The 25083-nt window shown below is 45.0% G+C and overlaps 1 protein-coding gene across 8 annotated transcripts in view; it reads left to right on the top strand.

The window, feature by feature from the left end:
• Positions 1-25083, top strand: part of PTPN3 (protein tyrosine phosphatase non-receptor type 3) — a 149121-nt gene that overhangs the window by 97663 nt on the left and 26375 nt on the right. For 6 of the 8 annotated variants that reach the window (XM_082403831.1, XM_082403829.1, XM_082403832.1 and 3 more), the window contains 11 exons: positions 1647-1735; positions 2882-2945; positions 4319-4491; positions 7545-7679; positions 9803-9979; positions 15672-15767; positions 18306-18492; positions 18659-18733; positions 19772-19828; positions 20875-21031; positions 23946-24106. In XM_082403831.1, the coding sequence (XP_082259957.1) occupies positions 1647-1735; positions 2882-2945; positions 4319-4491; positions 7545-7679; positions 9803-9979; positions 15672-15767; positions 18306-18492; positions 18659-18733; positions 19772-19828; positions 20875-21031; positions 23946-24106 (1371 nt within the window). The remainder of the gene's footprint in view (positions 1-1646; positions 1736-2881; positions 2946-4318; positions 4492-7544; positions 7680-9802; positions 9980-15671; positions 15768-18305; positions 18493-18658; positions 18734-19771; positions 19829-20874; positions 21032-23945; positions 24107-25083) is intronic. The other 2 variants (XM_082403836.1, XM_082403830.1) reach the window with 1 other exon arrangement.

Below are 25083 nucleotides of genomic sequence, written 5' to 3'. Positions count from 1 at the left end.
CTGAGGCCAGTTGATTACCTGTCTGCCTGACACCCCCGTGGTATCAGAGGGAGTTGCGTTACCCTTGGCTATGCTGCATCAACCAAAACCCCCTGAAAATCAATAACTTGATATCACAGAACTTATTTCTCAGTAGTTCAAAGGCTGTATGGGTCCTGGTGGCTCTCCAGGGCAGCCCTCCTCCATGCAGTGATTTGGCAGCCTAGGCTGCTTCTGTCTGGTGGCTTTTCACCATCTTCACATGTGGCCTCATGCTTGTCCCAAGGGAAGAGGAGGTTGGAGGGCTGCACACCAGCTCTTAAATGATTCGGCCCGGAGGGGACTCCTCACTTCTGCTCGTTGTTCATCAGCCAAGACTAATCATACCGTCCTGCTCCACAAGCTGGCAGGTTTGGAGATGCGCACGGGAATTTAGCGAACAGTAACTGTCCATGCTACCGTGATGACCACAGAACCAGGAGATTTGAGACCCACGTCACTGGCCCACCCAAAGCATTCATTTATTTCCTTATTCTGCACTTGATTTTTATTTTGTGTGCTAATTTTCTGTCCCACCTGCTTAATATTTCCCTATATTCTGATCCCAAGTATCATGTTTAATGCAACCCTGGTTTTCAACTTGCCAGTTTGGTTTTGCTTTAAGCATGTGATTTCAATTGGGTGCCCAATAGTGATTACTCTCTGGACTTTCCACAACAGTATCAGCAGTGTTTTCTTTGGCCAGTTTCTCCAACTCCCCATGTTCACATCACTGTTCATAAATGATTTGTCCCACTGTCTCTTGAGAGGTGAAGGGGATGAACGTTTTTTATACCTACCGCATGCCAATACGTTCTTATATTCTCTAAGTTCAGCTTGATAAAACTCTTAGAGGTGGGTTCGACAATCCTTATTGTACAAAAGGAAAAACTGAGGCCAGTAGCCCAAACCAACACAGCTAGTAAGTGGCAAACCTAAGGTTCACATCCAGTGGTAACTCTGCCCCTTCTTTAAAATTACGAGTATCTGATTGGGTAAATAGGGATATAGATGACTCAAGGGAAGGAACTGTTTATTTTAAAATTTTCATTCTCAAATGGATTTAAAACATCTTGTAGTCGCTGTATCTTCCTTTTATTATCTTCATTATCTATGGCAATGCCTAGCACATGGGCTCTTAATAAATGTTGACTATATTGGACTGATAAGCCCTATTTTATTTTTCATTGGGTTTAGAATCAGCAGTTCTACACTTCATATTAATAGCTAAAGCCTCTTCAGTGATGGGAGTTGAGATTTGTTTAAAGCTGTGCGGGGCACGAGGCTTTTCTGATTTTAATATGGTGTCTGATACTAATTGTTGAAAATGTAAAGGCAAATGTTCATTTCTATGATTCTGTGGAATGAATGAGCTTGCCTGGTGGTAACTTTGTAAACTGGCAGAACCCAGGTGTTGCTGTCAGGCAATGTATTTTCACCTTAGAAGAATTTGGTGCTAAGTACTTGGATCTTAAGTATCTGTTAAGAGGAGATTTTTGCCTGTTTTCTGTAATTTTCCTTTTGGAGCTTATATGTAGTGCTATTTATAAAAGCGTGGGTGCTTGAGTTACCAGAGGGCATAAGCATGACAGTAACACGCTGTGAATCTGAGATCTTCCTTCTTACAGGATCTGCACAATTTAGATCTAATGATTGGAATTGCTTCCGTGGGCATCGCTGTATACCGAAAATATATTTGCACAAGTTTCTATCCTTGGTAAGTGCAAACCGGTTCTAATTATTTTCTGAATCATGCTTTAAAAATATGCTGAACAAAAGTAATGATAACTCGAATTTTAAACTTTTATTTCTAAAGTAGGGACAGAGACTTTCTCCCAAGTTTTTACCTCTGACCTGTACAATTAATCCAGATTCAGTACTTGGGAAAATTGGTTTGGTTTTTATCAGCATCCCCTTCTTCCCCAGTCACCCTATGGTTTGGGATACCGTGTGAAACCTGGATAAAACAACACAAGGCAGGTTTTGGAGTTAAGGAATCCTTCCTGGGCAGCACATTAGCCAGGATTCAGAGAACTTCCTCTGGGCAGGAGCTGTATTTTCAGGGCAGTTCCTTAGTTACTAATTGAAGTTTTATCAAGTGCCCAGTTCTGGTCTAAAAACTCAGAGGGGGTCCAGCAGACTTGAATCCTCACAAATCTGAGAAAGGCAGTGCTGTCCCCACTGTTCAGAAGGCTCCATGGTGGAGGACTTAAGAGCACAAGCTCAGATCCTGGCTCCAAGCATTCCTGGTTTGAATGATCTTGAGCACTTAAGCGCTGTCTCCCAGCCTCAGTTTCCTCATCTGAAAGCTGGGTATAATGATACGTACTTTTCAGGACTACTGCAAGGCTTAGTAGAGGGGCTGCTTGTAAAGCTTTAAGTATAAAAAAGGCTGTTAATGGTGGCTATAATTGTGTTACTATGCAAACAAGAGAGAGGCTACTTGACACACGGCTGTTAAGTTTGCGAAGCAGCTGGGATGCAGACCCAGGTCTGTCTGTCCTCCTTCTGTTGCTCCACACTGCCCTCAGCTGTCTTCCCCAGGTATGCACCAGCTCTCGCGGAGCTGCAGTATCACAAAAGCAGCTGACAGCAAAGAGAGCGCATTGCCCATGGTCCTTGTTATTTAAGAGCTACATCATAAACCAGGGGCCCGGATGTGATACTCAGCTTCAGTCAGCTACTTAGTGTTTGGCCGAAGTGATGGGGCCGCCATCCTTTCTGCGCCGAAGCAAAGTCTAGGAAGCCGAGAGGCCCCAGCCATCACGATCGTGGACTAGAGAACACACGCCAAGAGGCGCCAGCTGCGACCTGGCTGCTCCCTGATGTGCTGCTTTTGTGTTGTGTTCTACTTTTTTTGCAGGGTGAACATTCTAAAAATTTCTTTCAAAAGGAAAAAATTCTTTATACATCAGCGACGAAAACAGGTGAGTTGTACCTATGCTTGCTTTGGTTCTTGTGTTTTTAGCCAATTCAGCTCTTAGTCCTTCAGCAGGTGAAGGAATTTGTCGTACGTGTTAACAGGGAAGAAAGAGCATTGCAAACGGTGGAAAGAAAGTGGGCCTCAGGGTCCGGAGGGCCCCGCAGTTTTCTGTGTAATTCACTCTGCTTATCTGGCTGAGGAAGTCACTTGCTTTGGAGTCAGAGACATTGGGTTCAGATCCTAGCTCTTCCGCTCACCGGTTGGGCGGGTTACTTAACCTCCTCTAGTCTGAGTCACCTTGTTTACAGGAATGCAACAATGTCCAGTTCTCAGGGAATCATCAGATTTAGATAGAAGTGCCATTGGTCAAAGCACCTGGCCGAGCCCACTGCAGAGTAGCAAGAAAAGTCAGCAAGGTCAGTTCCTCCCCTTGATGTGTTTAAAATGCACGGTGGCCTTGCGTATATGTCTCATAGGAGGAGTCCACAGCTCTCCAGATAACTCAGTTTGGTTTTCCACATGGAAAAGAGCAACTTAGAGGTGAGAGAACCCACAGCTAGTGAAGTGGAGGAGCTGGAATTTGAACCGGTCGTTACGAATCTGAGATGTCCGCTTTTCCCACGACACCACACTCTGTCTTGTTAGGCTGCATATTTTTCACTTACTGTCACTACGTCATTTCCCAATTTTCCAAAGATAACGTGTACCTAAAATGGCTCCACATCACAATGAACTCTTAGGACTGAGAGCACTAAAGCTCAGAGAAAACTAGGACTAGAATCTGGGTCTCCCGAGCCCCAGATGCAAAATTCAAGGTGCCGTAAAAATGCACAGGATGGTAATTTAACATGAGAACAGAAAACCTGAACTCAGGTAGAATGGAGATAGAGCAAATGATCAAAATGATTATTATAAGCGAGCAGTAGATCTAACTCTCTTTGTGGAAAGCAAGTAGAGAAACCCAAAGCATTATAAGATTCCTGTCATTTGATAGGTGAAAGATGATTTCTTCAGGGGAGAGATTTTTCCCAGAGCTAAATTTTGAAAGGAATGTATCAGACAGCCCTTATCTGGATGCTCCAAATATATCCGACCTAGAAATGTAGGCAGGTGTGAAATGAAAGCGTTCATGAAAGACCACAGATGATGATAAAGAGTAGACTCTGGTCATCTTTATTACCACGTTCATAAAGATGGTTAACAAATCCTGCTGTTGAATATTCTTAGAACCCTGTTTTTGTGGCCTAAGGAATTTTGAAACCAGTTTTCTGCTGTCCGTCATCTCTTACTTGATAACCACCGATGTGGGCATAAAATGCTTGAGACCCTGCTCCTACATCTGTGTAGATGAAATCTCTACTGTGTTTTTCCTCCCAGACTGAATCCAGGGAACACATAGTGGCCTTCAACATGTTAAATTACCGATCTTGCAAAAACTTATGGAAATCCTGTGTCGAGCACCATACATTCTTTCAGGCAAAGAAGCTACTACCTCAGGAAAAGAATGTTCTGTCTCAGTACTGGACTCTGGGCTCTAGGAACCCCAAAAAGTGAGTATGCTTTAGGGACAGTCTCCATGCTAGGCTGAGAAATAAACATGTCCTGGTCACCCCTGGGGAGTAAACATCCTCGGGGGAGGGACGTCTTTGCCCAGGGGCCCCAGGCCCTGGGGCCAGAGCTGCTGGTGGATCTAGAACCATGGGTGAAAGTCTGCTGGGGCCGCAGTGTGTCTTTCCACACACGCAGGCACTTCTCCTATTCCTGTCACTCGCTTCTGCCTGCTCAACTCTTAACACTCAGAGCCCCCCAAGCAGCCAGCATTGGAACAGCTCTGTCATGTCACACCCAGGGAAGCACAAGGCTGTGACTCAGGGTCATCTTGGTGCCATTAAGACAGCCTCTCCCACTGAACATTAATTCCATAAGATGCTCTATAATAATGAATGAGCAGAAATAAAGATTTCCAGAGTCAGGTGACTTTGGCATATACTACATCCAGCAATCACAAGATAGTAACAGTAATAATTATATAGTTGACGATTACTGAGTGCTTACTTTGTTCCATGCCTATACTTCATTATACTTCATTCTTTTTTTTTTTGTATGTTTAATTCTTACAGCAATTCCATGTGTGCTATTATCCGTAGGAATGATATTCAAAATAATGACTAGAAAATAAATCTGTAAATTTCAAACTTTTAGATTACAGTGTATTCTCATGCAGTTTATATTTTTGTATATGTTTTTATTCTAAGATGTAGAATACAAGATGTATTATAAATACTTGCCTTTTAAATATAAGATGTAGCAGAAATTCCATATCAAATTATTTTCTAAATTGGTTGGAAAAGTTATTTTTGTGATTTTTATTTTAATTGATGTGGCTCTTACTAAAAATAGTGCCCCTGTCTGAGCCATTCTCTGATATGTGGGACTGTATCAGACTATTCCAGTGACTTTCCTATTACATGGTAATCAGTGGATAGCTTTCTCAATTGAATAAGTAGTAAATGTCTGTTAGTATCAGTGATAGTATTGATATTTATGGTGCTAAATGCTCTCTCTAAGCTTCTGATGAACCAAGAGCAAATATATTTTCCAAGTTTTTGGCTTCTAATACTGTCCAGTATTTTTACACATTCAATAGCTCTATTTCTGAACATGCCGTAAACATAACTTGTTGGAATGTAGCATTTACTTTAGTTGGACTTAATCCTCTTGGTGAGCTGAGAAGTGGCATTGAGAGCAACTAAACGCTTGGACTCTCTTACGGAAGGCTGGGTTCAAATCTGATCTACATCAGTTTTAATTTAATTTGCTTCAGTTTCTTCATCTGTAAAGTGCAGACAACACGGAGGATTTTTTTTTTTTTTTTTTGGTTCTCCCTTGTGGCAGAAAAAACTACCCCTGTTTTGGTGGCTTAAAGCAGTAACCATTTTATTATCTCTCAAGATCTTGTGGGTCAGGCATTCGGGAAGGATGTAGCCGGATGGTCCTCTCCATGCAGTATGTAGACTAAGGTTTCTCAGTGAGATGCAGCTGGTGGCCGGGCTGGGCTGAGGGTCCGGGACCACTTCTCTCCCACACCGGGTGCCTTGATGGAAGATTAGAAGGCTGGACTCATCTGGACCCCTGCCCTCTCTGTGTGTTCTCAGGGCCTCTCACAGGGTAGTTGGATTTCTTACACAGAGGCTCAGGACTGCAAGAGCCTAAGGCAGAGGTGGCCGGTCATCTTAAAGGCTAGGCCCATACCTGGCATAGCTACTCTTGGTCAAAGCAGTCACAGGCCAGCCTGGGTTCAAGAGTCAGAGAACTTGCAGCCATTTTTAATCTGCCACTAGGGATCACTTGGGACATGGTGGGTGGCTCAGTGGCCACAGGTCAGCAGTTCTTGACCACCAATACCAGCTTCAGCATACTGGCGAATCTCATCCCTCATTCTCTCCATTTCATAGATGGAGAAACTGAGGCTTAGGTTACGTGATTTGCCCAACCCCTAGAGATACTGTTATACATTTGCATATTGGGCCCTCTGAAAGCTTCCATGTAAAAGAAACTTGTTCGGTATTTTCCAAGCTTATGGGACAATGGAACACTTCTTTTTCCAAAGAGTACCTATTAATAACCTGTGACACATACTTTGGGGAGCTGCTACATTAAACCTTTGAATCATCCAGCTTGCTCCCCTCATTCCGATGCTGTGCTCTCAATCAACGGTAATTTGATTTGTGATGTAGATTCTCGTGGTGACGCTGCTGTGAGCATTTTGATCAGGGTGACAACCGTATTTCTCATTGAAAATTAGTACATTGATATTCTAGAGGGTGTGCTTCGTGTTACCTATGTTCTTTTGGTTTTTTTTGTCCTATTTTTTGTTGGGTTGCTGGTTTTAGGCTGCAAGGAATTGCGTGGAATGTTTTAATGAGACATTGAAACATTGTTTAAAATTTAGAAATGCCAGAACTCAGTTTCCCCGAAACTGGCTTCAAACTCCATCCTCTCAAATAATTCATTCTCTGAGGGGTCTAGAGAGCTGAGATTTAAATTCTCTAGGTATAAATAAAATTTGAAAGTAACCTTTAGGGTGGCACATTCAGAGAACATGGCCTGAAACTCTGCTGTCTAAGCATATTTCCTCAGGTCTGCTCTTAAAGAGTTCTGAGTGATTTACAGTGACGGTCTCTGCCAGCTAGGAAGACAGAGAACACTGGGAAGGATGGTTAATGTTTGTACTCATGCCAGTGTGAGTAAAGTGAGAATTCCTTGAAGTTACTTGAACTGTATTTCAATGTTAATCCTGAAATTCCTTCTATCTGGTAAGGCTTGGTTATATTCTGAAAGCAGTTTTTTTGCTTGAAATAGTAAGGACAAGAAAATATTTTTTCACCCAAAGAGAAGAAATAACATAAGGAAACGCTAGGACAGAAAGGAATCTCTTCTGACCCGTGTACCTCCACTCCTGGTAACCTCTGCTGGGGTCATCAAGGTGTTAACCAGTTATGCGTCAGGGAGGGAGTGTGTGTAGACCTGTTTCACTTATGCTGTCACTTCTTTCTCATTGAATATGTCAGTGTTGAAAGTGAACCTACATCTGGTTTTTCAGGTCTGTAAATAACCAGTATTGCAAAAAAGTGATTGGAGGGATGGTCTGGAACCCGGCCATGCAGAGATCTTTATCAGTGGAACAATTAGAAACCAAGAGTCTACCGTCTCGGTCTCCACCTATTACTCCCAACTGGTATGTCTTCCTTTTCTGGTATTACCCACCAGTAAACACTTCTTTTAAAAACTCAATAAAAATAAAAACCTAACTACAGGTGGCCTATGGTCAGAGTTTACATTTGCATGTTTGACTGTTGCAGAAGTAACTATTTTTGTGAAATGCACAAGTCTAGCTAAACATTTTCTTTAGTGTATGAGGCTGGGATGTTCTTTTTTAAAAAGTTATTTGGTCTAAATAAATTTGAGCACTGCAGCTTACTGAAATGCTGCTCTTGAAATTAGCACATTCAGGTTTTGAGAAGTCCTGTGATAAAGAAGCATGTTTAACTTTATTTAATCTCACGTTTCCCATTAATATCAAACAAAATAAACTTTGAGAAAACATAGTAAAGGTATGTAATACAACTGATGTAAGGACATGTGACCCTCTGCAACAGTAGCAAATGCACGTAGGAAAGTAGCCTGCCAACTTTTAAGATGATGGACTCAGCTTAAAAAGAAGGAAGTGGCAGTTTGGCAAAGTGGGAAGGGCACTGGGTTTGTAACTGGAAGACCCGGACTCAGATTTTGACTCTCCTGTTCGTTAACAAGTTTGTTTACCTCTCTGGTCTCAGTCTTTCCATCTGTAAAGGGATTGAATGACATAATGTACAAGTGCTTTGTAAGCTATTCAAAAAGGATCAGGAAGAATGATTGTTATTGTTGTTTTTGTTATTGTTGTTATTGTTATTTTATTATAATGTTCCTCAAAGACATCAGGCCATTTTGTGAATGCCTTCAAAACAGCCAGGTATCTTCAGAAGGGGAAACCAAGCCAGGAACATTGCCCCAGCTCCACCCTGAAATAAGGGTATGGCTTTCTGTTCATTTCATGATAAGGTGCACCTGTAAATTAATTCTCGAGGAGTGAGCTACCAGGACTAAGGAACATTCTAACATGCAGGCAAAAAAAGGAGCTGTTGTGCAGGGCCGCTGGGTAAGGGCCCTCCACTGGGGCCTAATGCTCTGGGCAGGGATGGTGATGGTGTTTAGTGTTGGAAATCATAACATGACTGAGTAGATTGGTTCTTGGTTTCCTAGATTTAGGCACTTATCCTATAGTAGTAAACTTATGCTATAAAGTAGCAGCTTAATTTGTCTGAAAGTCTCTTAGGCAGCCGTGCCAGGGCCCCAGAGCAGAGGTCAGGACAGCATCCAAGAGAACAGCTGGAGCTGGTGTTGCCACGCCAGTGGACCGTAGCTCTTACTGCTATTTATGGGTCCTCTTCTGAGGAATCACAAACCTTTCTACTCTGCTTTGGACACAGTGTTATTGATTATCCGGGCCCAAGGGGAGTGCAAATAGTGGAGGCTCTGACAGTCCCAAGGAGAAATGGCTAACAAAGACGCGGAAGATGGAAAAACAGGGAAAATGAAATTTAGAAAGCTCAGCAGCCTGGGATCACCCACTGCAGGAGCCGATGCCCAGGTGCTGCCCCAGGTGTCACCCCAGGCATCCTGGGAACATTGCTTCATTTGATTCATTTTCAGGAGCCAGGTAGGTACAACTGAGGCTCAGAGAGGTGGTGTGACTTGCCTCATGTCACACAGCTACTGCTGCTATTGGAGTGACAGGGCGGTGCTGGGGCTATGCCCATCTAATACCACATAAGAGATATATTTTAGAAAGCAAACATTTCTTCTTGGATCAAGTGAGATTCGCATGAGGGGATGTAGTTGAAATAAGTCTGCCGAAAAAGTTACTTTAGCTTCTAAACTCTTATTTATATCATACAAATGAATCAGAAAAATTGTCTGATGAGCAGTCAATAAAGCCTGTTTACACATTGCGAGCTTGAGTCCTCCTGGAAAAATAACTCCCCCTACATCAACGCTCAACAGCTTCCCAAAGAGCAAAAACCAGTCTCATCTGCCTGTTTATAAAGCTGAGGAGCTGAACCACTGGGCTAAGAATATCTGGGACCATGTGGTCCTTGGTGGGTTCTAGTGTAGTAATGGGTTAACTGGCTCTTAAGTTCCAACAGCATCAGCAAAGGCATCCTTAGAAAGGTCAGAGCACAAAGTTAGATCACTGATGTCTGATAAAATTCCTAAGTAGAATCTGCTTTCAGCACTTCACACTGAACCTTTCCCCACCAGGCGAAGTCCTCGACTCCGGCACGAAATCCGAAAGCCGCGACACTCTTCCGCAGACAACCTTGTGAATGAAATGACATACATCACTGAAACTGAAGATGTGTTTTACACCTACAAGGGCTCCCTGTCCCCTAAAGACAGCGATTCTGAGATTTCTCAGAACCGAAGCCCACACCGAGAGTAAGAAACTTGTGTTCCTCTCTTTCTTTGTGTCCGCTTGTTTGGGCTGTTGAGGAATTTGCTCAATGGCCATTTAAGAGGAGGCAAGGGCTGGAGCCTGCAGCCAGCTCCCCGGGGTGCTCTCTGCCAGGGCAAACATCATCATGCTCTCCCTTCCCCGACAGGAAGACAAGCTGTGTGCCTGGGGTCAAGAGCTTGCCCTGCTTTTTGTCAGCAACAGTGACATACTGTCCACACGCTTGTTAGCTCTCCTGAATAGTGTTCTCGCCAGTTCATGAGCAAAGCCCAGTTTAAGCCATTTCATACTCCAGAGGTTGTAGACATGTTAACTATAGTAGTGTTTCTCTAGATTGTCAGAGTTTGACCACTGCAGGATTCCGCATCACTGGAGATGTGCTTATTTTCTAGCTGTCCACAGAAAGCCTTCTCAGAACCACATTATGTCCTCAGGTTTTTGTTCTTTTTGTTTTTAATGAATAGTCAGTATAAAGAAAAAACATTTGGAGAACATCTCTGATTTTCTTTGTTAAGTTTTTGTCAAGGACAGTGTGCATCAAATTCTTTTATGTCCCCACTTTCCTTTTTTAATGTGACAAACTCCCTTCACATTTCAAGGTCAGGAGAAAATATGTCTCTCCTAAAATACTGGCTTGAGTCCTTTTATTATTCAGTAAGATAATATCTAATTCAGTAGTTCCCTGTTTGACTTGATTACCAGGGAGCTCAGAGCTGCATGTCGGGCCCAATTGCATTAGCTTCCCACAGCTCAGGTTTCTGATCTAGTCCCTACTCTTCCTTCCTTGCCTTATTAATGGGTCTTATTTTTTCTCTTGTTTTAATGAATTCACTGTTCTACCATATCTGCACATTTTAGAGTGAGCTATCTCAAATCATTTTTTGAAGTGGACAAGACATAGATCTTAAATTAAATGACATAAAGTATTATAGGAATGGATCATCTATTAGGAAGTCAACCATGGTCATTGAGTATCCATTCAGTTAAGTCCCATGCTGTGCCCAAAATATAGAAACATATAACGCTTCCCCTAATAGCAGAGGATTAGCAAGAAGGCACTTCAGTTAATCTGTAAATTTTTACCACTCTAACTACTAGGATTAAAGCATTAAATGCATCGCGATTGTACTCTAGGCATCACAGGTGAATCACAGATCTCACATCGCCCTTAAGTGTGAGGTTGCTACCTCTCTGCTGTCCCTGACCACAGCAAACATAGCTTCCAGCTTATCTGTGTTCTTAACACCTCTGATTAAATAATCGCCTGGTCATTATTTCCTTGTGGCCTGAGCTTGGATGATGCTTTTGTTGAAATGATCACTGTCTCTTGCTCCAACTTGCAGCCTCGTTGAGGTTACAGTGGAAGGGTGTAAGTTCCTTTGCGTGACACTGGTTTTGCAGTTCTAGGTCTACAAGGGCAGGAGTGCAGGTATGCATGACTTGAGCCAGTTTGAGTCTGCCAGGGGCTGTGTCGCTTTGGTAAAAGGAGAAGGAGGGTTTAGGGAACTGACCGAGGGCTCTGGGATGCCCAGTCACACCCTTCGTGTCAGATCCTCCTGCTGTGGTTTGCAAATCCATCATGGAATTGTGGAGCTTCTGGACCTTCCCTGTCCAGTACAGTAGCCCCTAGTCACATGTGGCTATTCAGATTGAAATTATTTAAAATAAAATAAAATTTAAGTTCAGTTCCTCAGTCACACAAGCCTCATCTCAAGTGCTAAAGAACCACATAGGTAGTGGCTACCATATTGGGCAGCACAGATACAGTACATTTCCAGGTGCTGGGTGGAGGAGAGATGAATTCTGTCCAGTGGTATATGGACGTCTTAAAGGGCTACGCTCATTGCCGAGTCCTGCACCACACTTTGTACACCCTTTGCTGCTCATTGAGGGAATGTGAAGGTGAATTAGACAAGCCTTTGCTTTCAGGGACCTCCAGGCCAGCTGGGCAAATAGCACATTATCAGCCTTCATCATCACACTATGGGGCTCTGTCAGTTTGGTGAAAGGAGAAGAGAGTTTGGGCAAATGTGGGTTCTGAGAAGCCTGATTACAGGTCCTAGGTCAGATCTTCCTTCTGTGGTCTATAATTCCATCTTCCTTCCCCACCATGGAATTAGAGCATCTAGACCTTCACAGGCCAATACAGCCACACACAGGTGGCTATTTAAGTTTATTAAAACTCAACTGAGAATTCACTTCCTCAAGTCCAGTTCGATTTAAGTAATTTCTAGCCCTACTCACCTCTAGGCATTGCACATCGGTTCTTCCTGAAACTCCTCCGTGAGACATACAAAGATGTATCATCCTGGGGCACTTTTTATTTTGCAGCGAAATGCTAAAAGTAGCAAATGATGGTGATCCAAACGCAGCCTTCCTTGCCATGGCTTTGCCAGGTGAGCCAACAGTAGATGGCTCACAGAATCGAGTTAGCGGCTGTGCTTTGCAAGTGGGGCGAACAGTTGAAAAAGTTCAGCCCCTAGCACCTCACTTAAGTAGGGGACCCCCTTCCTGCTGGCAGGAAGCCACCTTCTGCTGGGTCTTCAGAGGCAGCTGGCTTCCCTGAGAGTCTGGTGGTCCTCCATTGCCCAAGGCAAGAAGGGAAGGTTAGTCTGTACTTGGAGAAAAAACTGCGGTGGTGTCTTCAGTGAGTACAGTCATCCCTCGGTACCCAAGGGGGCTTGGTTCTAGGACCCTCACAGATACCAGAATCCATGGATGCTCAAGTCTGTCACATAAAATGGCTAAGTATGGTTGGCCCTTCGTATCCCCGGATTTAATTCGACCTGTGCTTGGTTGTATCCACGGATACCCAGGGTTGGCTACAGTATTTTCAAAATGTTTAAGAAACACTGGACATGCTTTATACAGCACATTAGTGTGTTAAGAGGCAAAAGGAAGTATCCTGTCGGAAATCAGATGAATAACATCACAGACAGCAAGAAGAGTTCCTTTTAGAAAGAAGAATGAAGCGTAATGTTCTGTACCCATGTAAACAAGAGGAAGAAAGAGAGAAAGGAAGAAAAAGAGCGGTTCGACTTTGGCTCTAAACCTAGTGGTGCGGTTCAGACTCAACATCATCCTAGTGGATAAGTCACCTTGGTTTGTTCCGTATTTATAGCAGCGCAGCAAAGTTTATGATTAGTTACGAATCCTTGGCAGTTTGCTTTATGCCCGAGTAGGCTGTCCTCTTGTTACTCTCTCAGCCATTCTGTGTTCCTTTCCTTGTTTCAGAGCCAAGGCCAAAATCTGCAGAGAAGGAAGTTTCCAAAAACAAAAACAACCCACCACCCAGAAAAATGGGAGGGGGTGTTTCCCAAAGGAAAAAATGACTTTGCAGAGCAGAAGCTGGAAGAAAACAAATTTTAGGGCAGATGAGGGTTGTGTTTGAAGAACTTCTCCTCAGTGAATGGGGCTTGGTGCCATTGTGGTGCCTTTGCTATTTGCTTACTTCCTTCTTTAGAGCCTGCCTTGTTCCAAGGACAGGGGACAGCTGTCGGCTTTTATTTCCAAACTTCTCTACACACAACAATGTGAATATACTTAAATGCTACTAAACTGTAAACTTGAAAATGGTTAAGATGGTAAATTTTATATTATGTGTATTTCACCACTATTTTAAAAAATGTTTTTAAATAGCTTCTCTGCATTGGAAGGAACTTTGGGAATCCCCTTCTTCAGCTGCATCGCCAGTATAGGAATTCCCTCTGCCCTGTCACCTGGTCACCCTGCCGGTGATGGGCAGCTCTCCTGCCATGTGGCAGCTGGTTCTCTAGTTGGACAACCCAGTTGTCCAAGCTGTGTCTCCCCACAGGAGACCAGCCAGCGACAGGGTTTCATTAGGAGTTTTGTGTCCATTTGCCCTGCACCTTGCCTGCACTTCACTTGGTCTTGGGCCACTTGCATGTGGACAGCTGATGAATACCTTAAACCCAGCCTGACCTGATCTCAGCTCATCGTCTTCTGTCCAGCCTGTGGCTCCTCCTGTCTTGGTGAATGGGGCCACATTTCAGAACCACCCAGTTGGCACCGATGGGAACTTCAGGCATCCTCGACAACTCCTTCTCTTCCGCCTGCATCATCTAGTTTCTCACCTGTTGATTCTCCCTTGTGAACATCCCTTGACCTGGACCCCTCCGCCGTCCGCCCTGCACTGCCCCTGTGTAGCCGCCATCGTCTCTCAAAGGGACAGTTGCAATAGTGCCCTAAGTGTCCTCCTGTCTCTAGCCTCTCCTCCTTCCAGACCATCCTTAACAAGGGTAACAGGCTTATTTTTCTGAAATTTATGCCCAAGCATGTCACTCCCCTGCTTAAATGCCTTTTCTGTGCTTTTTAAAAATTTCATGCCTCTGCAAATACCACTGAAGTTTTTTTATTATTAGAGTTTTGCCTAAAATACAGGGTTGGCCAAAAAGTTTGTTCGGGCTCTTCCATAAGATCTTATGGAAAATCCCAAAGGAACTTTTTGGCCAACCCAACACTTTCTTCTTCCCTCTTGACTACCTGTTTAAACTTCTACTGGTTTATCTTTCAGACTCAAGCGCCCCCTCCTCTGTGAAGCCTCTCCTGGCCTCCCACTGTACGCTAGACATCTGAGCGTCTCCATTACAGCATGATGATAATATTTGATTACTTTTGTATCTTAAACTAGACAGCGAGCTCTTTGAGGGCAGGGATAGTGCCCTGTTCACCTCTCCTTCCCCCAAACCTGGCGTGGTGCCTGGCACTTCATGATATTCAGTGACTACTCTGATGGATGGACAGGTGAATGGGGAGATGGTCACATGAAGCAGGATGTGGCCCTTGGCTGAAGTACAAACAAGCTCCCAAGTTTTTACAGTGGGTACCCCCTCTGCCACTTCCACGGCAGGTCCCCATATCACATGAGCACCATCACACAGCATCTAACCTGCACGCCAAGGACTCAGATTTACTGTAACGAGTTTTGGTTACCTGTCTTCTATGAGCAGGTCCCCATGGTAGGTGCTGCTGCAGGCTATGTGTCAATGAGAAACTCTCATCAAAGAATTCAAGCATGAATTGACTGAAATTTAACAAGTGCTTTCTTGCCCTTAAGGTATTGCAACATCTGAGTGGGCAGCCTGGGGACAGGTGCATGACCCTTGATTCCATTAGCGATGAGGCGTAGAGCTCAGACAGCGGCATGTCTGACCCACATTCCCTCAGCCACCTCCGCAACTTCTTGAGTGAAGTTTTGATCTCGGGCCCTTGGCATGTATCGCAGAGATAAGAGTATCACCTGAAGAATGTCTCCGTGTCGTAACACCCATACTACGAAGACATGCTTTCTGTTAGTCGGTGATCCTTACGTCAGGAGCCACGTGAAATATCTGGCTGTGTGTTAAGCACACTAGGAGAGGAATGGACAGAGGACTAGGGTCTCTCCCGACCTCGAGAAGCTCATAGACTCGAGAGAGAAATGCCACATGGAATGGCCCCTGTTCTGTCACCACCGTAGCCAGTGCCTCCTTGCGGGCGCCCGGTGAGAGCTGTGAAACCCTCAGTGGGAGCACAGCTTTGCTTGGCTAACAGGTTTGTGGGGGGGGAGGGCGCGGGGGTCTTTGTCATTTTCTAGGGTGTAGGAAAGAGTGGTATAAAAAGCATCACCCAGGAAATCCTGCCATTTTAACTGTCTCTAACCTTGCTTCCCTTCAGAGAAATGAACTCTGTCCTGGCTTTTGTTTCCGATGACTACCGCATTTACAGTTCTGAAGCATCGGCTTCTGAGAGCGAGCACCCGTTTGTCTGCCGGTCAGTCTGTCTGTCTGTCTGTCTCTGCCCCTTTCTCCCCAGGGAGCTGGGGTGGCCTGTCCCTCTCTGGCCACTCTGGCTCCCCGACAGCTTCAGGAGCAAATCACTTGCTTCAGCTCCCTCCTGCTACCCCTTTCTTTGCCCCTTTCACAGTTACCCACTGAAACCCCAGGGGTTCCCCTCTTCTCTCCATCCTCACCCACTGGGCTCTCCCCTCGGTTGCACCTCACGTCCTGCCCAGGTGGGGAGGAAGGCCACTTGGTTTGGCATCTTCACTCCTGGCATCCCTGTGCTGCGTCCAGCTGCCACCTTCTTGTTGCTTCCTGTCGTTCCATGTCCTCCTCACCATCTGTCCGTCCATCCTCCACACTGAGCAGATCATTACTGCAGCCCACAGGGAACGTCTGTACACAGTTGATCAGCCAAAAAAATATTGTCATGTTTAATAAATCTCCATCTAAAAGTAAGCTCTCCACCCCTACTTAGAAAATAAGATTGGATACATAATGACTTTGAATATGTTATTTTTAGTACTATGGGCTGTTTTGGATAGACCATTACATTTTATACTGAAAAAGAAAAATACTTTAAAACCTTGTAAGATGTCATCTAAGTTCCATATAATATAATTCGAAATTCAGAATTTAGAAATTAAATAAATATAATGAATACAGATATACATTACAGTTTACTGAAAAGTCTGTTGTCTTCTGCTTTGTCACCTTGCTCTTCTGTTTAAATGTCATCACCCTTTCCATCGCTCTCATCTCCAGATTCTTCCAAATGTTTGAAGTAAGAATGCTATTTGCAGCTTCACAGTAAAGGTTCAGGTCCACCCCTAGAGCTGGAAATAGCTTTTCCTAAACCTCTTTGGCTTTATCTTGTTTAGCAACTTTCAGGTTTCCCTTTCTGCCACTAGGAGGTGCTCTTATAAACATCAAAACTTAGAAAAGTTGCCCAACTTAGGGAGGATTTTTTTTTTTAGCTTCCTTTTAAGTAAATTAAAGTCTCATTTATTTTCAGTCTGAAAACATACCACTAGTACATAACAAAATATCCTCTCTCTGAAATGCCTTCCCATCCAACTTGAACACCTTAAGGCCAAACTCTTCTCTTGCAAATAGCTCTACTTCTATACTACTCTGTCACTGAATTTTTTTATTCAAATGATTTGAGATTGTGAATCATTGTGTGTGACTATGATACAGATTTTATATTTAAAGTAAGCTAATTTGAACTTGCTAGGAAACAGAAGCACTACATTAATGAAAACTCCACGGATAAGGACCTGAAATAAAGAGGCAGCAGCAGCTGTCTTTTGTCTGTTTGTTTCACTGAATGTCTGTCTTTGCTCACCGTTCCCATCACTAACCTGGAATGAGATTAGAATACGGAGGAGTCTGTGGAACATGAGGACAACCCCATATTCTGTTGCCTTTTAAAGGCATCTTTTGCTAGGACTGTGGCTCTGGAAGGGGTCTAGTGTGGGTGTGCATGATGCAGAGAAGTTGCGTGTCCTACACCGTGTTCATCCCTGTGGCCCTGAGAGGTTAGAGGGGAGGGTCTTAGGAGCAGACCTGGTGTGAGGAGAGGAGAGGGGAGAGGTGCTGGGGGAGTCATGTTCATCAGACTTCTGTCTGTCAGGTGAGGGGAAAGCTGTGTGACCTTGGGCAAGTCACTCAGCGTCTCTTGACCTGTTTCTTCATCTGTGAAATGGGAGTTGAACCAGATGACCACAGAGGTCTATTCAGTTGCAATAGTCTGTAATTCTCGAAGATAACGCCGTACAGTAGAATTTCCTGCGATGATGGAAATGTTCTGTAACTGCGCTGTCCAGTGCAGGAGCCTCTAGCCACGTGTGGCTGTTGAGCATTTTTGAAATGTGACTGGTACAACTGAGGAACTTTCTAATCTTAATTTACTTAAATTTAAATAGCCACACGTGACTAGTGACTGCCATATTGGGCCGTGCAGCTCCAAGATACAAAAGGACTTACATTAGAGAAAAATAAAATGTATAATCTCAGTGGAGGCATCAATGGATGTCACAGGTGAATAATGTAAACTAGGATTCATATAAATTGTCCTGAATATGCCACGTTAGTCCCATTTCCTTTGGGTAGCGAACTGTCCTGTGAAGCAGATCTATAAGTGGGAGTGAGATGGAAGGGAAAAGCTTTCAAAAGGGATGGAGACGCATGCATCTGGGTGAGCTTCAATAATTAAGCACCAGAATAGCTGGACATATTTCCCTATCACCCTTCCAAAGCAGCTGAGTGTTCAGCAGTTCCTGGTACTACCCTGCCCTCCTTCCCCTTTTCCCCAAAACTAAAGGCGATGATCTTTAGGCCAGCTGGGGGCATGGGCAGCCAGTGGACTCTGGATGTGCCTGAGCCCTGGGCTTGACCTTTGGAGCTCTTCTAAGGTTCCAAGGATTGGTGACAGCCGCGAGATGCCAGGCCCCAACAGTCAGTAATGTTTGCTCTGATAAAATATTAATCCAGTTATTAAAATATCTCCTCCTTCCCCACGATGAAGGAGTATATCCGAGAACAACCCAGCACAAAGCTACCTGACCCAGAAGTCATCCAGTTCTGTGTCTCCATCTTCAAATGCTCCAGGCTCCTGTTCCCCAGATGGCGTCGATCAGCAGTTCTTAGAGGACTTCCACAGGGTGACCAAAGGGAGCTCCAGCGAGGACTCCAGCCAGTACTACTGTGACAAGGTGCGTGACGTCAGGTGCTGCGGCTGAGGTGGCAGCCGACCCAGCCAGGCTTCCCGTGCAGGGCCGCCTTACGGGCGATTAAGTGGTTATGACTCAAAGAAAATAGCATATCACCAACCACTGGAGAAAGAAGTAAGATAACTGATGATTTTCTGACGTTTTCCAGAATGATGGTGACGGCTACTTAGTCTTGATCCGCATCACACCAGATGAAGATGGAAAATTTGGATTTAACCTAAAGGTATGTTGTGTGCAATTTATAAGGACATTTGATGCTCTGAAGAAATCTTTAGGTGACTTTTTAACTTCCATTAGAAATGTGCCACGTACCCAAGGCTGCATAAGCAAATTGGCTCGGCCTTCAGAATTGGGAGCTTTTTTTTGTGGCCATAGTAGCTGCCTCATACCGAGTGCCTGCTCTGTGTACTTATTTATATCACCTTATTGAGTTCTTGTATTAAATGGTGAAGTTGGAATTTTAAGACCCATTTTATAGATGCACACTAAGGCTCAGAGAGTTGGGAACCCCTCAGCATTGCTAAGAGAGAACAGTGGTTCAAGTGCAGGGCCATCACCCTCCTCTGCCTCCCTCTAGGCAGGCTCTGCAAGCTATGGCCTGCAGGCCAAATCCCATCTGTTTTTATAAATAAAGTTTTATTGGAACACAGACACCTCATTCATTTACAAATGGTTTATGGCTCCTTTGGCACTACGGTGGCAGAGTGGAGAAGTTGCAACAGAGCCCTCTGTCCCACAAAGCCAAGATAGGTAATATCTGGCCCTGTACAGAAAAGGTTTACTCTAGAGCAAAGTGAGGGCAGGTGGTCTTTTCTGCCCACCCCGCAGCTGCCATCACACACTCCTTTCCAATACCCGCAGCCCTGCTGACAGCCTGTTCTCAGAGGTCAAAAGCCCTCACGACATGGGACCTTTCTACAGCTCCTCTCCTGCACTGAAAACTCCCTTTCCAGCAGCACTTAGGGGCTGTGCTTCTGGAGTCCTTCCCCAGGGGATGTTTGCATTTTTTTGAAAGGAGGCTGCTTCCTCCAAGTGCACCTTTGGTCTGTGGAAGGTGGGGATGGCAATGGGAGGCTCTGAGCAGCCTTCTGTTTGGCCCACTAGACCCAGGGACCCAGGAACCTTCTCATTCCGGAAGGTGCCAACGCCTGCGATTAGAATAAGTTCAAGGGAAGTTTGAGCCCTCCCTTGTGTCAGAGATATCTGCATGTCTTTGTTGCTGTGAACGACTCAAGTGGTTTTTTAATCTACATGTTTACAGGGAGGAGTGGATCAAAAGATGCCTCTTGTGGTATCAAGGATAAACCCAGAGTCACCTGTAAGTAAACATATTCTGTTATTTCCCAAGTTTGCTTTCCCCTAAATGTAACAGATTTCTGTTTCTGTGTCCTGTTTCTTTTTTACTGGCAGCAGAGAGTGTGTGTAAATGCATGCATATAGGTAGAAAGAAAGAATGGAGTCCGTGTTTTCCAGAACCTTGTTGCTCATTGTGGTTCCCGAAGCTGCAGCACCAGCATCACCTGGGAGCTCATTAGAAATGCAGACTGTCGGGCCCCACCCCAGACCTCCTGGACCAGAATCTGCATTTTAACCAGATCCCCAGATGATTGGTGTGCACGTTGAAATGTAGAAGTCCTGCTCAAAAGAAGGAAACTGGGGCTTAGAGTTTGCTGTTCTGCTTGCTCCGAGTGGGCTCACGGCCCCTGTGTCCCTCCCCCTCCCCACCCTCAGCCCTCTGTCTGGGCCTCTAGGCATCTAGGAGATGATTTGCTTTTGTATAACAGTGAGCACCAAAGGGTCCCTGTGCCTCCTAAGAAGGTGCGCATTTGGGAGTTTTACTCTTAAGCTTGTGGTTTACCTTTTCTTACTGCTTGTGGCCTCTGTGAGTTAAGAAGCCTTTCATTCCCACACTGTTCAATGCATGGCTTCTCTCCATAATGGCTTCTGCCTTTGGGGTTATGTTTGCAAAGGCTTTCTCCATCACAAGATAGATAAATACTCGCTTTTAGCTGATGAATCATTTTCTAACCACACATCTAGACAACAAAAGATAGAGGCATTGAAGTCATTATGACATTACAGTAATAAGTGAAGCCTGGCTACCATAGAGAAATGGCCTCAGTAGTTTTCTTAGCTTTGCTCCGAAATGTTTCATAATGTAGGTTCTGAGCAGGACTCCTTTAAAATCCCACCGCCAGCTACCGTGTCAGCATTGCAGTGGTGGTAAAAATAAAGACGGTAATGCCTGAGGGAGAAGAAGAGAACTTGGTCACGGTCTCAAGTGTCGGGGCTCAGAAAACATCAGGTTCTTCCCTTGAGGACTGTGTTACTGTAACAGAAGAAACTCGCTCTTCCCCCGTGCAGGCGGACACCTGCATTCCTAAGCTGAACGAAGGGGATCAAATCGTGCTAATCAACGGCCGGGACATCTCAGAACACACCCATGACCAAGTGGTGATGTTCATCAAAGCCAGCCGGGAGTCGCACACACGGGAGCTGGCCCTGGTGATCAGGAGGAAAGGTAACAGCCACCCGTGGGGGAGGAGCCGTAGCAAAGAGGGCCTTCCCCAGCCTGTTCCGTGGTTTTGCGATGTTGTACTTGTAGTCAACATGGGAAAATCAAGGGCTTTCCCGTGACCACCTGATGGCCGACTTCTCCCTTGAAAAATATGGAGATCTGCCCCCACAGGGCCCCGCCCCTCATGGCCAGTCCTCTGCAGGTAGGCAGCACCCTCCCACCCCTTTTTATACTAGGTGTGACCCTCCCCTTCCCCATGCCTCCCGGGCCCAACTCAGCCCACTTCACACACCCCTCTTAGCAGCCTGGCCCTGCCTGCCTTTGCATATTCAACCCTTCCTCAAAGGACCAGGTTATATTTTATTCATGTGCATTTGGTTTTTGTTGCAGAGGCAGTAAGCAGAGTGGGGCAGGAACCTGGCTGCCTTGGGGCTGTTCAAACTCTGCCTCCTACTGGGTTCAGGGACCTTGAGCAAGTTTCTTACCCAGTCTGTGTTTCAGTTTCCTCTAATGTAAAATGAGGATAACATAGTCGCTACCTCCAAGGGTCCCTCGGAAGATTAAATGATACTCATACTGGAAGGCATCAAAGATGCTTCCCAGTACTTGGTGGGCATTTGAAAGGCAACCTCTGTTGAATACAGCTACTATTATTGTTGTCGTTGTTGTTATAAAGCAATAAGCCGAGTCCTCGCATCCTCTTTCCCAGCTCTCAAATACTGCAGGTAAATGAAGTATGCGACTCAAGCCCTGGCCCTGCATCTCCGTTCTGGCCTCACAGTTGTCGGCACAGCCCACACCCTCTCGTGCCTGCCTCCTCTGTTCCCACTGAAACTCCCAGTGCCAGCTCTCATCCCATCTCCTCTGGCAGATGAGGCCCTGCCAGATCTCTCCAGACCCCTACCCACCTCCTCCCACCACCCATCCCCACCAAACCCAGCTCCATGCTCGACACACAGTAGGTGTCACTAGTGACAGTAGCTGAGGTCTCTGCAGCACCAGCGAAGTGCCTGCACTGTGTTAATTGCTTTGCGTAATTATCCTCTTCAACTCTTACAATGTTCTCGTAAGGTTGGTATTCTTATCCCCAAATGAGGAAGCCAACACAGGTTAAGTAAGTTGCCGTGTGTCTGGTAAGGCCACATGATCATAGAGAAGGAAGGAATCCAGCGATTGGGAGCAGGCCTCTCCATCACATGAAGTGCCATGTGACATGCTGGCCAATACGAGGGGCTGGAACGAGAGCATTCCGGCCAGGCCAGGGAGGGGGTCCTCCACCAACCCATGGCAAAGGGCTGGCGCCTGTTTGAGGTGAGGGAAACAGATGTTTGTAGACTATTAGAGCTTAAAGAGCAGTGCCACTGATTTTCTATAACTGTAATGATAAGTTCATTTTTAAAATAAACATTCAAGTAAAAAATGAGTTGATTAAAAGAAAAATAAATAGTAACATAGGGAATAGCAGATATGACAAAAATCATGAAAATAAGCAGAAGATCTGAGCTTCTGTGGTCAGTGGAAAGAATGTGGTCTTTAGCGTCAGACATGTGGACTGAAATCCCGTGTCCCACCCTGACAGGCTGGGTCACTTTGGACAACTCTTTTGCCCTGTGAGTCAGTTTCCTCATCTGTAAAATGGGAATAAAGACCGCTGGTTCAGCATTGTGAGGATTCAGTTCAACTATGTGGAAAACACAAAAGTTGTTCCTTTCTTTCTCCTTTCCTGTTATCTTGAAGGCAGTGGGGAGTCATTGAAGGCTCTTGAGTAAGGGAAGTGACTTCTCTTTCTGGGTAGAAAGGGAACATTCAGAGATGATCCCAAAGTTTGAAGTGACTAGACAGAAAGAGGCACGTGAGGCTGGGAAGTATTGTGCATGGTTGGGGAGAGGGGGTCCTCTGTTTGTTTTTACCCATATTGAGTCTGATGTGAAGGGAGATTTCCAAAGAGGAAGCACAGAGGAGACTAGAGATGTTTACTTGGGAGCCTCCCACCTAACAATGGCCTTGAGTTAGAGACTGACTGACTGAGCTCTGCGGGGCGGTGGTGGTGTGAAGAGAGGGCCAGACCCCGCACCAGTTTCCTGGGAAAATGCCTGTTTTAAGGGAGCAAATGAAAGGGACCGGAGAAGGAAGGAAGAGCAGGGGTAGAAGAATAACCAGGTCACAGAGAGCAAAGGGAGAAAATCTGTTTTCTTTAAAAACGTCCTTTCCACATATATACGGAATCTAAGGGGAAAAAAAAAAAAAAAAAAAGCCATGAAGAACCTAGTGGCAAGACGGGAATAAAGACACAGACCTACTAGAGAATGGACTTGAGGATATGGGGAGGGGGTGGGGTGAGATGTGACAGGGTAAGAGAGTGTCATGGACATATATACACTACCAAATGTAAAATAGATAGCTAGTGGGAAGCAGCCACATAGCACAGGGAGATCAGCTCGGTGCTTTGTGACCACCTAGAGGGGTGGGATGGGGAGGGTGGGAGGGAGGGAGATGCAAGAGGGAAGAGATATGGGAACATATTGTATGTGTATAACTGATTCACTTTGTTATAAAGCAGAAGCTAACACACCATTGTAAGGCAATTATACTTCAATAAAGATGTTTAAAAAAAAAAAAAAAAAAAAAACGTCCTTTCCCTTTCTCTTACCTTTGGCAAAAGCCTCTTGAGTACTAAACACCATCATTTATAACTAACCAGCAAGGTTAGTATGTCATTTTGTATAATTAGTACATATTGAATCATTCAACGAGAAGTAGTATCTTTGGCGAAAATGATTACCATGTGCTTAATCATTTAATAAGATGTTTTAAAACCTCTGCATTCAGGTGTCATAAGTATAATTTGGGGGGAGGAATTCCCATCACCCAGCACGTGGCTGCACAAGCCAGACAAGCTCTTTCTTGTCCGCTACAGCTGTCCACTCGTTTGCTGATATCAAATCTGAAGATGAACTGAACCAGCTTTTCCCAGAGGCCATTTTCCCCGTGTGTCCGGAGGGTGGGGACACGCTGGAGGGATCCATGGAACAGCTAAAGAAGGGCCTCGAAAGCGGGACGGTGCTGATCCAGTTTGAGGTAAGAGACCCCCAGTGCCTCGGTGGGCTGCTCAGCTGCCGCCAGGTCATCTAAGTCACCAGGCAGCTGTGCTCATGGAGGGACCACACAGGGACTCATGACTTCAGGGAGAAAGCGGGCTGGGGACCACGGCCCATCGCTTGCCCCCCCACCCCGTTCTAGTAACGATCAGTAGTCATGGAGAAACGTCAGAAATCAAGGAGGTGAGACTCTGAGCATATTTAGCTGCCAACACAAAAGCTCAGAACACTCGGCAGTCGAAGGTAGTGGAGAGGCGGCGCGGGTGGGTGCGGAGGGATGATGGAGGAGCCGGGCCCCGTGAGGGCACAGGGGCTGGGCTTCCCAAGTCCCCCAGAACCGTGTGGACACGAAACCAAAGTCAGACCACGTCTTCCCTCCCCAGGAGCGACCTCTGCTCGTGGGATTGAGACTGTTGACAAAGGCACACGCAGAGACTTTACAAAACAAAGTAGGACCCAAGGAGACTGTTTTCAAGTCAGCTTTACTGATCACTAGCAGAATGCAAACACAATGTGTTTGTCTTCCACATTTTTAAAAAGTTGTAGAAAACAGAGTAGTTCGTGCAGTAAAAAGATAACAGAAGAGCACAAAGAAGCATAAAGTAGGCCAATGAAAGAAAATTGATCATGATTAATGACAACATACACAGTCTGGATTCCTAAATTAGGAACGAGAGTCTCAGGTCAGATTCAAAAGCAGAAATCTGCACTGCATAGTTTATTAGGAAGTTGTATAAAGGAAAAAGTCACAGAAGCAAAACTAGGAAATTTATCAAATATATGTGACTGCATATTGATTCAGGAAAGCATGAGTAATGTGAGTATCAAATAAGAAAGAAGCAAAGCAGAGAGTCTTGAGTGAGAGAAAGGTTTATTCTATAATAGTGTAAGGAATAGAATGTAAATAAAATACATTAGTAAAGCAATGTGTATTGAACAATAGTAAAAAGTAAAACC

The sequence above is a fragment of the Balaenoptera borealis genome (assembly GCF_965194805.1).
Source record: "Balaenoptera borealis genome assembly, chromosome: 8".
In the NCBI taxonomy this organism is placed as follows: domain Eukaryota; kingdom Metazoa; phylum Chordata; class Mammalia; order Artiodactyla; family Balaenopteridae; genus Balaenoptera; species Balaenoptera borealis.
The sequence above is the reverse complement of the archived record's forward strand: the minus strand, read 5'-3'. Positions and strand labels throughout refer to the sequence as shown.